Here is a 16,674-nt window from a genome sequence, read left to right as displayed (position 1 = left end):
AATGCAAACAGTTTCTTTGAAATATACATGAAAGAATCCTCCTGTAACTGAAGTTTGACAAGACCACCTTGAATATTTACTTTTCCATGTTTTATTTGGAAATTTGGCCAGGGGTATCTCCCTCCCAAACTTTCTCAGCAATTCTAGTGACCTTAATCTTTCCAATACACTTTTGATGAGGAAATTGCTGCAATAAAATTAGTTTTTTGAATTCAGAGATCCTTAAGGATGAGATGTCAGTGTGTCCCAGTATTTAGGAAGAGCTAAATAGTCTGGCGTTATTCAATTCATATCAGTAGGAAGTAATGGTAATTACTTTGGACAAAAACCTTCTGGAATATTTGTGGATTTCGGATTTCAATTCCTAGTTTTTGGCATATCAGTAAAATAATAGAATTCCTGAATGTTCTGATCAGTAACCAGCATTACCGTCATGTGATATAGTTACTTTATCCTGTAGAACAATGCAAACCATTCCTTTGAAATATACATGAAAGAATCCTCCTGTAACTGAATCTTGATAAGCCCACCTTTGATTATTTTCATCTTCAATGACCAAAAACAGTGCCTGCTTAGAATGCACATCAAAGTCTGTGATTGTGAATTTACATTTATTCATATTATGCTGAAACATTTATCTAATAATTTGTCATTCAGAAAACCTATAGAAGACAAATACAAACGTTCTTTTAGAACTTGTTTCCATAATAGAAGAAAGGTAGTCCTAAAGGAAACAAACTAAAAGCTCACAAATGTAAATTGGAGAAAACACTCTTAGTTGCTTTGGAGAAAAATAAGTAGCCTTGAAATAGTTAAATGAACAACTGTTAAAAATATTCACAATCAAGACTTAACTTAGAACTGACATGGGAAGAAAATGGTGGATAGGGAACCCATGCCATGTATTAAACACGAATCTTCAAAAGGGATGATCGTCCATGGAATACTTGGTTCCGAAACAACTATTTTCTGGCATGGACTGGATTTAGGCAACCTTAGGTGTTACTGTCTCAGGAGGCTGTGGTAGAGTAACAGACCGAAGTAACTCCAATGAGAAAAGGAGTCCCAGAAAATGAGAGAGAATAGTATTTCCACAAGCCTGAAATGCAACACAAAAAAACAATATTTGTCAGATCGATGAGAAAACAGTAACTGGCTCTGAAAAATTCACATGCAAAGTCTTAGTCACACATTCAAAGGCAAAACAGTTTACATTTTACAAGATATTACAAATAGCATATATATTCAACGCAATTAATGTCACCTAAATGAGTCTTTGTGACATTTTGATGCCACTTGTATAACATGATATGAGGGTTCTGTCAAAAATAAATATCATGTATCATTTATATATTAAAGGACTAAACCAGACAAAAGTATGAGACTACCATACACTTGTCTTCAAAAGATGATGGTGTCTAGATATATCTATTCACAGGCTACAGTCTATGATGGTGCCCAGGATATTTATCAGAGGCCGTCATTCATTATGTATGCAGATTTTGGCCATTTATATTTACATTTTGTTAGCACTATTATTGATGCATTTTACATCTTATCAGCTCTTATTCAAGATTTAGATGATTATTTTTAACTGCCTTCATTCTAAATTTCTAGTAGTATGGTTTAATTATTACTTATTTGCTATTTTATTTTTTATTTGAATCAGTCTGTAGTACCAGCTGGGATTTTCTTTGAATTTTTTCAACTTCTTTTCTGTCTTGCTAGGGTTTATTTCCATTTTTCCAAAAATAAAGTGGCATCTGCTAGTAGGAGAGATGGCAGCAATCCTAAGAACCCTACTTGGAAACATCAAGCAGCAGCTAGAAAGGTAGGAATGGTAACTTGCAACTATTATGGGTTAAGCATAATAGAAGGCGTAAATTGTCTCAAATATTATCTTGTACAAATCACTTGCTGAGATGTTCTGGCATATACACAAGCATATCAAGAGGTTGACAGTGAGAGCCAAAAGTTCTCTTCGCATCTTATGATTAGAATAAAGAAAACAAAAAGAGTATGACAAAGGAATTGGCAAGTATGAGTTCTACAAAGTCAGGGAAATTTAGGGAATTAATCTTCCATTACAGGTATTCAGCATTGTAGGCAACCATAGTTCCATTTTTTGGGTTTCTCAAAACACTTCTTGTGCACAACCTTCATTAGAAAGTATTGCATGTCATGAAGCCAAGTTGGCATGTGCCAATTTTTGGCACTACAACATTCCATTTATGTTGTGGCAAGTCCTTATTGGAAGCAATTGGTCACTGTAATGAACATGGCAAGTTGGGGGTTCAAGGCACCAATTCATTATTAGTTGAGTGGGCCATTTTTGTAGGATGCAATCAAAAACAAATATCAATTAGTAGATGAATGAAAACAAATTTGGAAAAATAGAGGTTGTGGCATTTTATCTTACAAGTGGATGGATGGCAAGGACCAAACCATCATCAACTTCCTCATGGTTTCAAGAGGACAACTAGTGTTTTTGATGTCAATCGATACTTTTAGTGGAATCAAAAATGTCAATACCTTGTACAACTTGTCGGACAAAGTGGTGATGGACTTCGGAATGGAGAATGTTGTCCAAGTAGTAACAAACAATACAATTGTGTATGTAGCAACTAATAAACTTCTACAGGAGAGACGCTATATGTTGTTTTGGAGCCCCTTGTGCTACCAACTGCATTGACCTTCTCCTTAAAGATATTATAAAAACCTTGGTGAAGAGAGGTGGAAAATGAGAGAAATGTCACAGACTACATCTACAAACACAAATGGATTCTAAATCTCATTAATGGGCACATTGATAGCAAGGAGCTTGCCGCAGTCAAGAGTCATAATGTCTATGACCAATTTTATCACATTGACCAACCTTAAGTACATATTCGAGCCCTAACTATAGAGAGGTCAAAGTGAAGAGAGTCATGAAGACCATTTTTTATGATACATTTGCCAAGTATATGGAGTAGATCATCAAAGTAAGCATTATTTCAAAAATTAAGTATTTTATTTTATTTTATAATGTAAAATTTGTTGATTGTGTAAATTTATGATATTTTAATTCACAGAATTCATATTTCTAATTTAGTTTAATTTGCTAATTTCATTTCTATACTCTCTTACTTTAGGTGTCAAAACCTATGTTAGCAGTATTTGCAGGGAAGGCCCGGACTCAAGCTGGGTACAAGCTAGGTCCCGGTAGAGCCGGTCGAACCCGAGTGCATCCTAGACGTCTAGGGTGCACCTGGGACAAACCCAAGGGCGTTCCAGGGGCAAAACCCAGATGTACCTGGGAGAACCCAACTCGTGGGTGCCCAAAAGCGAGGCCCACAATTTAAAAAACAATTTTTTTAACTTAAAAACACATTTTTTAACATTTTAAATTTTGCAAAACCCTAAACATGCCTCTATCCACTCTTTTCACTCATTCTTCTCATTATACTTGCATTTTTCACATTTTTTTCTCTCCAAGCTTGTTTTGAAGGTGATTGCATATTTCTTCGAAGGTGAAGGCTACAGAGGTGCGAGACATGCATCAAAGGCGTAGGAATCGTTGGAGAAGGAATATTTAGCCATCATAGGTGAGTGAATCTTCATTTTTTTCAAGTTCTTTTTTAAAAAATTAAGAAGTTTTGAATTATTTTTTACACTTTGTATGTATAATAAGGGTTATAATGCCAATTTTTTTCCAATTTTTTTCAATAACGTTGAGTTTTCTATTTATGATTTTATGTCCATTATTCATACATAATGGTTGGAAGTGCAAGTGGAAGCTCTAGTTCAGTTGCCCAGGCCCATACTCAAGAGAGCATTTTTAAAATTGATGTCGATTCACCACTTTGGCATTATACAACAATGATCAAGCAAATGTCTGGTGGTGGGAGTTTTCTTTGGTAGTATAACCATTGTGGCGTAGAGTATACCAGCTCATACTATCGAGTGAAAGGTCACTTTTGTGCCATCCCAAGACATGGAATAAAATTTTGTAAGGGTTCAAATGGTAAAGGGCTGCCAAAATCTCTAATTATGGAAAATATATTAGAGAACAAGAGGAAACTAGCAAGAAAAGCAGCAAACCAAGCACTGATCATCCTCTTGCCAAGGCAAGCTTGAAGAGGCCTGTTAGTGGCTCCACAAGACCGGTTGGGCCATATCCTTCCATGCCAATGCTACCACCTTCTAAACTAGAGAATGCTGTGGTTACACAAAAAAGAGGCCCATTGGATAGTGCCTTCAAAAATGAAATTAGAGAGGTTGCAGATCAGAGTGTTGCTTGTTGCATTTATGGCAGTAAGCTTCCTTTCAACATTGTTTGATCACCTTATTTTTGAGACACGGTACATACCCTTTGCAATACACCTCCTAATTATGTTTGTCCTCGGTATGAAAGGTTGTGAACCACCTTATTGGCAAAGGAGAAAGCTTCCGTAGAGACACAATTGAGAATCATTAAAGATACATGGCCAGAAATAGGTGTGTCCACCATTTCCAATAGATGGAAAGATTGCAAAAATAGGCCATCGATCAATGTTATAGCAATGTCCCCTAAAGGTGAAATGTTTTTAAGAGTTTTGGATTGTGAGGGGCAAGTGAAAGATGCAAGTTTAATTGCCAATATCCTCATAGAATCCATTGATATGGTGGGGCCTCAAAATATTGTCCATGCCATAACGGACAATGCTAAAAATTGTCAGGCAGCTGGGTCCATAGTGGAGGCTGCATATGGTCACATTTTTTGGACACCGTGTGCAATCCACTCATTCAATTTAATCGTGCAAAAGATTGGCACACAAATTGATTGGGTCAAACAAATTTATAGAGAGAGCGAGGAGATTCAAATGTTGTGACTAATCATCACATGTCACAAACCATATTTAGGACCTTCTCCAAGTTGGAGTTGTTGAAGGTAATTTAAATTATTTTTTTAATTTTATTTTTTTTATAATTGATATATGACGTGTATTTTTTATGTCATGTTAGGTTGTCAAAAAACAATTTGCATCTCACATACTGATATTAAGACGACTTGTGAAGGTGCAAGAGGCCTTGAGTGCTATGGTCATCAACACCTTTGTGGAGTGTATGCAAGTAGTAAAACACAGAAGAGCCCAAAAAGTAAGCGTATTGATCCTTGATAATTAATGGGATCGTGTGGAAAATGTGTTGAGTTGCACTGAGCCCATTATTTATGATGACATGGACTACATGGTGGAGAAAATAAGAACAATAATAGAGGCCAAGGAACATGACCCAACGGAAACATTTTTCAAAATTGTAAAACAAATTGTTGTTGACCATTGGAACAAGATGACCACCCCCTTACATCCCTTAGCATTTGCTTTGAAGCCAAAGTTTTATAGCGTAGATGTTGGTTTTTGTAGCTAGGTCGGATCCCTTCTGGGGGCCGACCTACTACACAAATATCAAGTGGCCTGTCGGCCTTGATATTTAAATATCTCAACGGCTATATCCAATATAGGGCTGGCCCTATTTGGGCATATGATCTAAATGTAACTTGTAACTTGCTATGAGGCGAGACCTAATTCAAATGTAATTTGTAAATTCAACTTGTATCGTGGCGCCAATTATGTATTAGGCCGACCAAGAAAATTAAGGGTATGTTTCATATAAGTACAAGGTGACTTGTAGTCACAATAAATATAATAACCAATCATCTCTCTGCCTTATGCGATCTGCACTAATCAAGACATCTACAGCAGCAAATCTGATCACACCTAGCAGCGAACCTGATCACTTCATCATTGAGCGAATTTAGCCTACTTGGAGAACTGAAGTTATTCTACCTTGAGCGAGCTTACTCTAGGCAAGACGAATCATCTCCTAAGTCTGTGATGCCTGCTGAATCTGCTATCCTCAACCAGCGAACATCATTCAAGATCAGCATATGACATTCTGGGAATTTCGTTCATATTCAGATCTGATCAGAGTTGCAGATAAGTGTGTACTTTGGTGATCATTTGTTGTGCCCTAGATGGGCTAATTTGTAGTTTGGTTGTGCCCTTAATATATATTGGATCTAAGATATTCTTGCTGGGTTTTTCACCTCCAAGAGGGAGGTTTTCCCAAGGTATCACTGTGTTATGTGTGCATTTCATGTTTTTTGTTTCTTACTGTCAATCTGATTGCTAAAATTAACATGGTATCAGAGCTTGGTTTGAATTGGTTGTGATCAAATTGATAGTAGTTTGTTTCACCTCTCCTTTTACACACAAGATGGTGGCGAGCATGCCAACCATAAAGGCATATCTGATGATGCACGCGGTGCCTAGAAATCATTGTGGAGGGGATCAATGTCATCTTGCGTGATGCAATATTAATATCACCTTGTTTCCATACTGGACAACCTTGTTTGCAGACCACAATGATGCTGCTACACCATAGATAGCGATAACTTCATCAACCACAGAGAGTTCTCAAGACTTGCAGGGTCTCCACTTGAATACATGGCTGGGAAAATCAATAAAGAGATAAGTAGTCCTTTAATGTTCATGTATTGCATATGTAGTCATTAAATATGTGTGTTATTTACATTGGCAGCAGATAAGCTGCATTTGAATGTACTTGCCATGAGAAACTTGCCCCTTACATGCAGGATATTTCATCACAGCCTTTTGCTCTTCAGGTTATAGGTTTTTGGAATTCTATTTGCAATGAAGAGATTGACATTCAGGAGAAATATGAAGGGGATTTTAGTGAAGCAATAGGCACTCTTGCTTATGCTCTACAAGCGGTCTTTCAAAGAAAGGACAGACCAAGAAGCATTCAAGGGAGAAAGAACTTGAAGCTTGCAGTCATAGAATTGAGATGATGGCCGGAAGCGTTTCTTCAAGGAAGGAAGATTTTGAGGCATCCCGTGAGGAAGCATCACAGGCTAAAGTCTAGAAAGCTGAGTTGGTGATACATAACTAGAAGTAACCTTGGAAAAGGAGGTCAGAAGATTGATTTCAGCTTCAGAGGAAGCATGACATTTCAGCTTCAGAGGAAGCATGACATTCCAGCTTCAGAGGAAGCCACACTATCATGAAGATTTGGTTAATGCATTTTTCTCTATGATGGAGAAATTTGAGGTGAAAGCCCTTGTTAATGAGTTCTCTGTGAGGGAGGAGTTCGATGTGCAATCCCTTGTAAATGAGTTCTTCTCTGTGAGGGAGAAGTTCGAGGTGCAATCCCTTGTTAATGCATTCTTCTCTGCGAGAGAAGTTTGAGGTGAAAGCCCTTGTTCCACCCTCTGCGAGTAGGTATGGTGGATCCACCCTCTGCGAGTAGGCATGGTGGTGATGAATTCTTCTCTGGGAGAAATCTGAGGTTAAAGCCCTCGTTCCACCCTCTGCGAGTAGGTATGGTGGATCCACCCTCTGCAAGTAGGTATGGTGGATCCACCCCCTGCGAGTAGGCATGGTGGTAATGCATTCTTCTTTGGGAGAAGTTTGAGGTGAAAGCCCTCTTCCACCCTTCGTGAGTAGGCATGGTGGGCCCACCCTCTGCAAGTAGGTATCATGGGTATCATGGAAGAAATTCCATGATGTGCTTGTTCACTCTCTAGGAGTAGCTATGGTGAACATCTTATGGGTTTCATCCATGGGAGTAGCCATGGTGGTAGTCACTATGTGACTTGTTCAAAAGGAATCCTCCCTAGCTAAGAGAGAGTGTTGGTTTTTGTAGCCAGCTCGGATCCCTTCTGGGAGCCGACCTACTACACAACTATCAAGTGGCCTGTCGGCCTTGATATTTAAATATCTCAGCAGCTATATCCAATATAGGGCAGGCCCTATTTGGGCATATGATCTAAATGTAACTTGTAACTTGCTATGAGGCAAGAACTGATTCATATGTAATTTGTAAATTCAACTTGTATCTTGGCACCAATTATGTATTAGGACGACCAAGAAAATTAAGGGTATGTTTCATATAAGTACAAAGTGAATTGTAGTCACAATAAAATATAATAATCAATCATCTCTCTGCCTTATGTGATCTACACTAATCAAGACATCTACAGCAGCGAATCTGATCACACCTAGCAGCGAACCTGATCACTTCATCATTGAGCGAATTTAACCTACTTGGAGAACCGAAGTTATTCTACCTTGAGCGAGCTTGCTCTAGGCAAGGCGAATCATCTCCTAAGTCTGTGATGCCTGCTGAATCTGCTATCCTCAGCCAGCGAACATCATTCAAGATCAGCGTATGACATTCTGGGAATTTCGTTCATATTCAGATCTGATCAGAATTGCAGATAACTGTGTACTTTGGTGATCATTGGTTGTGCCCTAGCTGAGCTAATTTGTAGTTTGGTTGTGCCCTTAATATATATTGGATCTGAGATATTCTTGTTGGGTTTTTCACCTCCAAGAGGGAGGTTTTCCCAAGGTATCACTGTGTTATGTGTGCATTTCATGTTTTCTGTTTCTTACTGTCAGTCTGATTGCTAAAATTAACAGCAGAGATGCCTGCATTGCCAAGGAGGGTGCCACCATATAGAGATGCAGAGGTTGTTGCTGGCTATAGGGCTGCATTTAAAAAGATATATTCAGATGAGGTAACTAGAAATATTATCGTGAGGTTGTTTGCCCAATTCATATCTACAAAAATATCATGATGTTATAGCTCTTTAAGACAAATACGGGATAAATGTTGATGAGTGGTGGTATGTACATGGTTAAGGCTTCATTTTCCTGCAGCCTCTTGCAATTAAAATTCTCTCCCAAGTATGTATCCTTTTTTTTTTTATTATTTTCCAATTCCATTTGATGCTATCATATTATTTTATATTACAATTTATAATTATGTTTTAACTATTAAGATTTTAACTACATGTTATATGCAAACTCATAACAGGTTGCAAGTTTTTCTTCATCTAAGAAGAATTGCAGTACATACTCCATCATCCACTCGGTCAAGCGCAATCATTTGGGTGCCAAAAAAGCAAAGGATTTGGTCTATGTACACTCCAACCTTAATCTATTGTCACATAAGAAACCTGAATATAATGCAGGTGCGACAATGAATTGGGATCTAGCCCCTGAGTGTGCTGATTTAGATGCTATAGTTGCACAGCTTGCTCAAGTCTCTATAGATGACGCAGCTATGGTACTTGACAGAGACTTAGCTAGTGGGAGTGGCAATCCAATGGATTGTGGTTCAAATGATGTTCAATTTGAACCAAATGATGACCTTGGGCTTGGGCTTGGGCTTGGGCTTGGGCTTGATGCTTTGGATGAAATGAATATGAAGATTGAATCCCATATGGCTTGTAATTTGAATTTTCATTGTTTAATGACATTTTGAGACTTGAAAGTTGAATATTATCATTTTTGCAAATTATGAATATTTATTGGCAATTACGGATTCATGTATGGGAAAGTTTAATTGTATGGATTGTAATAATGGGAGTGACAGTTTATAATTTATAATTCTGATATTTGAACATATGTGTGTGTGTGTACAAACATGCCCATACCCGTACTCGAGGAAAAAAAAATTGTCATACCCAATTCTCTGTGTACTTGTACTCGAATCAGTATATTAGGTCAAAACCATTGGTTAGTGTTCTGCGGTAAGTGGGTGGTTATAAAAACCAACACAAAGGCCCTACAACCCAACAACAATAATGGTTCCTTGATAGAATTGAGTGTCCAACACAAACACTCCAAATTGCCTCAATAAGGCTGGATGACTCCCTAGGTTCTAACTATTATGTCTCACATCGACCTTTGAAGGTAATGACGACCAAAAGATATGCACTCCACCGTCCCTTTGTCAATTCCAAAAACTCACACTACCAATAGCAATGTTATCGCCCAACATAAGGAAATGAAATCGCCCAAAACTCAATTTCCATCATCCCTTGGCATCCAAGCTTTCAAGCAAAACTTGAACAGCAATAAAAACATCCAATCGCCCTAGCGAGGAATGGGGTCCCAGTTTCACTAGGCAATCTATCCAAATCTTCCAAACTCAAAAATTTGTCTTGGCATAAGACAACAAATTCCATAAACCTCCAAATGTTGAACCCAAATGTGAAATCTGTGTGACTCCCCAGGGTAGGTCTTTCACTACTAAAACGGATTTTTCCCTTAGGGTTTTCATCCTAGGGTTTTTGTTCCACAAGGAGCTCTCCAAAATCCTCATAGAGAAAAGAAACCAAGCATAGTGACATGAGCTCCAAAATCTCCTTTTATAAAAAACCCGTAGAATTTTCCCAAAAACCTTTTCGAATTTCTGCTTCAAAATGATTCTCATTAAAACTCATTTAATAAAGTGACTTTAATATCTCCTTTTAATGTTTCACTTCAGTCACTTCATTGAATTGATTGAATAAAGCTATCCTAAAATGTACTTTATTGAACAACTTTAATTAATTAATTTAATCTATTCCCTTATAGTCCAACTTAGCCTATGAGAAAAAAATAGGCTAAACGATCACTACCGACTACTACATGAAGGGGGCATTAATAGCTTATTTAAGTAGCTTTAATATCTCCTTTTAATTTTTACTTAAGTCGGTTTATTGAATTAACTGAACAAAGTTATTTGTAAATGTACTTTATTGGACAACTTTAATTAATTGATTTAATTTATTCCCTTATAGTCCACCTTAGCCTACGGGAATCCAATAGGCTAAATAGTCAACTCAAACCACTCCTCAGAAGGGGACGTTACATTTTGTACTTTGTTGAGATCTTTGAAATAAATGTTTGTGAGCTAAGCATGGCTGAATTCATTTTATTCAAAGAGGGTTGATAGAGAGAAGGTAACAAAGACAATTTTTTATAATACCTTTGCAAAGAGAGTCGTAGAGATCAGCAAGGTAACTTCAAACTTTAATTTAAGTTTTCATTTATATCTTTTAGTTTGACTTTGTTAAAGTAATTATTTTAATTGTAACTATCGTTTGCTTTTAGGTGTCAAAGCCTTTAGTGAGAGTTTTGTGCTTGGTGGATTGAGATGAGAACCCAACGGGTTACATTTATGAGGCCAATGGGTTACATCTATATGTTGTTTTGTTTCATCCAGGTTCCTCATTCTTGTTCAGCTCTTCTCATTTACCTTGGACCACTTGTTCCCACTAGCTTTGTTAGATGAACTAGAAGAGAAATCATAGCTACCACTTCTATTGGAAAAAAAATAGCACCTGCTTCTGCTGAAGGGAACAAGTATGGGACTGAAGTCTTAAGCTTGGATCTACCAGAATAAAGCATAAATGCAAACCAAGTTCCTATATTCACTCAGTAGCACTGTGAATGACAAACAATTAAAAAGATTGAAGGAGTTCTTGGACACAAGAATGCTGGCCATGAGCTATCATTGAAAAGATATTAGATCTTAATAGGAAAACCTTTTACACATATACATAATTGGTTGAGTGTCCCCAAAACATTTCAGACAGACATTTACTTGAAAATCCCCGTACATGCATTTTTTCTCTTCTAACAACTCTGATTTTTCCATTTAATAATAAATGATTCTTGTTTTCAAGAATTTATTAATCGTGAGAATTGAAGATTGATGATCTAGCTGAATTCATAGTAGCTGAGGCTACTTGTGCATTTGAAACCATAGCAAGGCACAAGTCTTTTGAGTTGACCCCAAAGAGGAAACTAATTACAACAGAAGAAAGTTATCAGAGAAAACAGATCATCACATTTTTAAAATATAATCTGAAGTTTGAAGCTATCTCAGCACTAAAATAATCAAACAGTGGGAGATTACATTAAGTCTCAAGAGGCACAAGGAACATCTGAATCAAATTAGAAACTTCAAAAGTTTTGTATCCTTAAAAATAAAGCAAATACCTGCACCAAGAACACATCAAGAGCCAGAACAGGACTGTAACCTGGCGATATTCCTTGGTAATACGGGTTAGCTGAAGTAGTTAGAGCCTTTGCCACTAAAACCCCTACAGTTGCTTGTATGCCAAGCACAGTTGCACCCATACCAAGAATGTTTATAATAATTCCGTTTTTAAGGTTTCTCACCACATCAGCACGTAGAGGAGCCTGCAAAACACATGTAGTAGATGAAGTATCAAAACATATTAATAAGTTCATAAGACCAGTCTAGATGTATCAACAGTGTTGTAACAAAATGCTCTTGAGATTAAATAGGACATATCTAGACAAAAGATAAAACAAAAAGAAAAATGTTCTAGATCTCAAGTCACTATAGAATTTTGATTCAGCAACAGTGTATTCAAGCAATAATCTTTAAAAAATCGTGATTATACCCAATTAATCGCAGATCGGGAAGGTGGACAATTTTTCCCTGAATTAATCACAATTTGTGGAAAAATCATTGACCAAATTGTCAACGATTTTTCACGTTAAAATCGCTTGAAAATCACATTAAAACTGCCTGAAAATCGTGTTAAAATTGCAAAAAAACGTGAAAAAAGTTGCTCTAAAAATCCCGCAAAGAAAACCCCATGAAACCCTATAAAAGCCCTCGAAATCGCCATATAGATGCAGAAGGCGTGACGAGAGCAGAAAATTGCAGTCGAAATCCATATATCCGTAAGATGCAGTCGAGTGGCATATAACTCCGCATTGGTTAGCCCAGTCGCAGGTGGGTTTAAATTTTTAATAATATAGTTTATAGATATGATTTCATTTATATTAAAATTTAACATTTACGATAATTCAATTTGATATTATTTTATTTATAAATATTTAATAATTTTAAATTTAGTATTTTAAAATATTTAATTAAATTTTTAAATTATCAATATATTAAATTTAACAAATTCAAACTATTTAAATTAAAATGTAAGATATATAACATTCTTTTATTTTAATATTCACAAATTTAATCATTTAAATTAAATTTTAAACTTATTAATATGTTAAATTTATTAAATATAAAATTCATAATTTAACAAATTCAAATATTTAAATTTTTTATATATTATTTAAATGAAATTTTAAACTAATTAAGATTTTAAATTTATTATAATTTATATATATATATATATATATATATATTCGATTTTTTCAAAAAATATTATACTTTTGATTTGCCAATTTTTTCCCCAAAAAAATTTTGCTTCTAAGAATTTATATATTGAATATAATTAAAAAAATAACAATAATAATAATTAAATATTTCAATATTTAAATCTGAATATAAAATTAAAATATAATTGAAAAATATACATATACGTAAAAATAACCCTTAACTATTAATCATTGCTAGTGTATATATATATATATATATATATATAAGAGTTAAAAAATAGCCATATCAGTATCGGATACTGCTGTACCTGTATCCATGTCCATCCAACTTTGTAATTCATGTGTTGAAGTCTATTTTTGTTTGTTTACAATATCTCTATGCTATGGAAATGTCCTTAAATATTAAAAAAAGTAGTTTTTACTGTTTTTTTCTTGTTCAATTTTTTACGTTTTTTGTAAATTCAATTTTTTCTCGACTTTTTCCCGATTTTTTCAAAAAGTCTTATACTTTTGGTTTGAGACTTTTGGTTTGCCGATTAATTCCCCAAACGATTAATGTTTCACTGATTTAAAGTATATTTTAGATACTCAAAAATGTGTAAAACAATAATTGTTCAATTTGACAAACTATAACCACATTACTATAACAATCACCTACTTCAAAAATAATAAATAAAGGTCTGCATTTCAAACAAAGTTGGTTTCTGTCAGAAAATCAATCACTGTTCACACATGGAAAAAAGGACCTATGAAGTGTGGAGAAGAACAGAATTCTAAATTAATCATAGAAAGCAAAATACTAAATAGTTACTCTGTTCCCCACATAACCTTTCACCCTTCCTGAGTCCATTACTTCATATCCATGAATATAATGCTTAGTCACCCAGATTAATTGTTACTCTGGTCTTACCAACCTGCATCAAAGATTCTTTCTCCAAACTACGTTGCTATGGGGTCAGAGAATGTTCAAGTATTAAATTGTTTACAATGTATGAAAGCATGAAGAGAATTCTTGTTTCAGGCACCTGTAGCAAGAAACGCTGCATTACCTGGAATATTGGTTATTCTGTTCTCCAAATTAGATTCTTTCCTGAGAACATTATTTACTATACATGAATCATGATGGATATTAGAATGATTTTACGAACTCATACCTTAAAAGGGCTAAAGTCATGAGATGAATCCAAAGAGGGGCTGAAGATCTCAAATCTCTAGTTGAAAAGGATGTACTTAAAAATAAAAAATGCATTGATTATTCATTATACGGCATACCACCTGCACTATTAAACATGGGAATATAAAAAACGGAGTTTACACATTCATGGACAACAGTTGGGGAGGTCTCCCATGTCCAGTGGATGACACACGGAAGCAGAAAAAAAAAGACAAAATAATAAATATTGATTTTATACAGGAAAATTTCACTTATGAAAAATCATGCATTAATAGAATAAATTGAGAAACACGATGCGACATGTGACAATAACTGAATATTGTCATTGGTCAAGGGCACGAAATATCTCAAAATGGGTTGAAATTTTCTAATTTTTATGATTTTATTTTGCAATTCCAAAGAATTTTCTCTTCAGATCCAGGACTTAAATCCCCTACACTTACAGTTTTCAAATTTTTCATATTTGAAACAAAAAATGGGGACAGGCCATGAAGATTCTAATTTTACTGATTATTTGTATATGAAATTTTTTTTTTTAATTATCAAACAAGGCCAAAATTGGTAATCTTTTACATCCAAAATCTTACTACAGAGAATCTACTGAACTGATCAAGAGTATTGTTGATGTGTGTTTTATGCACATAACATTTCAGAATAAAATACCAAGGTAATTTACCCTCTCTTGAACAAAATCACCTCAGATGTGAAGGATGAGATCAACTAAAATGATTCCAAGGTTTCTACATGTCAGGTCTTGGTGAGTGGGTAACTCAATGGTCGTTGTGAATTGTTGTGTTCACTTGGGGACTTACGCAAATGTTAGGATTATCTTCTTCGATCATGAAGATGCAGAATAGGTGTACTAACAACTTAGGATTTATCAATGAAGCTCCGGACTTAATTCTTACTAAAAATGGGCAAAAGGAATTAGGGTTCAGGAAATCTATTCCAGCCTAGGAATGTAGGAAATGATGAACAAATCTAGTGGAATCAAACTAGGCAAGGTCTCACAAACAAGTATTGACACAAGCTTAGTGCAATCGTCTAAGGTATACTTAAGGATTTTCAAACTATTACCATCACACATTGACACCATCCAAGTTGATACTTGTCAAAGGTTGCATAATAGTTGAAGTTAAGCTTACACAAATTTCCAATTGATCACACAAGGCGCACTTACCAACCGCAAGAGGCTAGTGGTATGGATTTAGGATTCCACGTAAATATATTCAACAAATCTTTCACTCAATCTAACATACATGAAAATAAATTCTAATCTAACTTGGAGGAATTGAGAACCATGAATGCAAAGACAACACTTGAAGAGCAAAATCACCAACAATTGAACAATGATTATGATTCAAATAGCTGCAGCATATACCAACAATTCTACAAAAATTATCTCTTACAAATGAGAGACAAGGAGGTATATATAGAGTCTCTTACAAAATGGATGGCCAAGATTGATACAAGATCAACAGCCAAGATCATGCCAACAAAACCCTAGAATTGCCCTAATTAGGGTTTACATAAAAAATGGCCCCACCAAGATATGGCCCAATAAAAAGATACCTAGTCATCAAATAGGGAATCTTCTAGAAGATTCCTCCCTGCATATCTCTCTCTCCTAGCATACTCCAAGAATCTAGCCAATACAAAATCTAACTCCATGGAAATGCTAGGCAAGGTATCTTGCTGCAAATCAATCACGTCCAGTGAATTCGAGCAAGCATCCAAACTGTTATCCCAATCTAGCATGAGTTTCTGCGAACTATGAACATGAATCAACAAAGAGACCAAGTCGTCTATCTCTAGAAGATTCCTCCCTGCATCTCGCTCTCTCCTAGCATACTCCAAGAATCTAGCCAATACAAAATCTAACTCCATGGAAATGCTAGGCAAGGTATCCTGTTGCAAATCAATCACGTCCAGCGAATCCAAGCAAGCATCCAAATTGTTATCCCAATCTAGCATGAGCTTCTGCGAACTATGAACACGAATCAACAAAGAGACCAAGTCATCTATCTGACTCCTCTTCAAAGAGTCCAACTGGCAAAAATACATAAATTTCATCTTGTCTCTTAATTCGGCTAAGTGTAAACCACTAGCATCACTAACATCAACACCCAATAATTCCTCAATTGAGGCAAGGATCTTCATCTGAATGTCCTAAATCAATCCCTCCATCTCCATACAACTCAACTGGGCATTCTCATAAGTTGATCTCTTCACGGCTAATGAACAATACCAGCCATGGAAATCGTATTTGTCTCCTCTGTGCACAATGTTCTTGTTGACCAAGGTGGAATTAGGAATCTTCTTCAAAGCCTTGAGGCGTGGAATAGTCTTCTCCTGAATAGTCCGGAATTCTTCCCAAACTCCCTACAAATACTGGATTCTAAACACGAGCCCTGTTGTCCTATCATATGCTTGGACAAACTGAGTAAGGAAATCATATGCCTGCTTTCTTGCACTCTCAATCCACTTTTCCACCTCCGAGAGTGTATCTCTCGCTGCCTCATA

At 35.8% G+C, this 16,674-nt stretch overlaps 1 protein-coding gene across 1 annotated transcript in view; it reads right to left on the bottom strand.

The window, feature by feature from the left end:
- Nucleotides 1–507: 507 nt before the first annotated feature.
- LOC131045090 (protein TIC 21, chloroplastic) overlaps nucleotides 508–16,674 on the bottom strand; it is a 55,005-nt gene continuing 38,838 nt past the window's right edge. The window contains exons 3-4 of the mRNA XM_057978615.2: nucleotides 11,820–12,023; nucleotides 508–1,099 (exon numbers count right to left, since the gene is read on the bottom strand). Of these exons, the coding sequence (XP_057834598.2) occupies nucleotides 986–1,099; nucleotides 11,820–12,023 (318 nt within the window). The 3' untranslated portion in view covers nucleotides 508–985. The remainder of the gene's footprint in view (nucleotides 1,100–11,819; nucleotides 12,024–16,674) is intronic.

The sequence above is a fragment of the Cryptomeria japonica genome, chromosome 6 (genome assembly GCF_030272615.1).
Source record: "Cryptomeria japonica chromosome 6, Sugi_1.0, whole genome shotgun sequence".
Classification (NCBI taxonomy): domain Eukaryota; kingdom Viridiplantae; phylum Streptophyta; class Pinopsida; order Cupressales; family Cupressaceae; genus Cryptomeria; species Cryptomeria japonica.
This window is presented reverse-complemented; position numbering and strand designations above follow the sequence as displayed.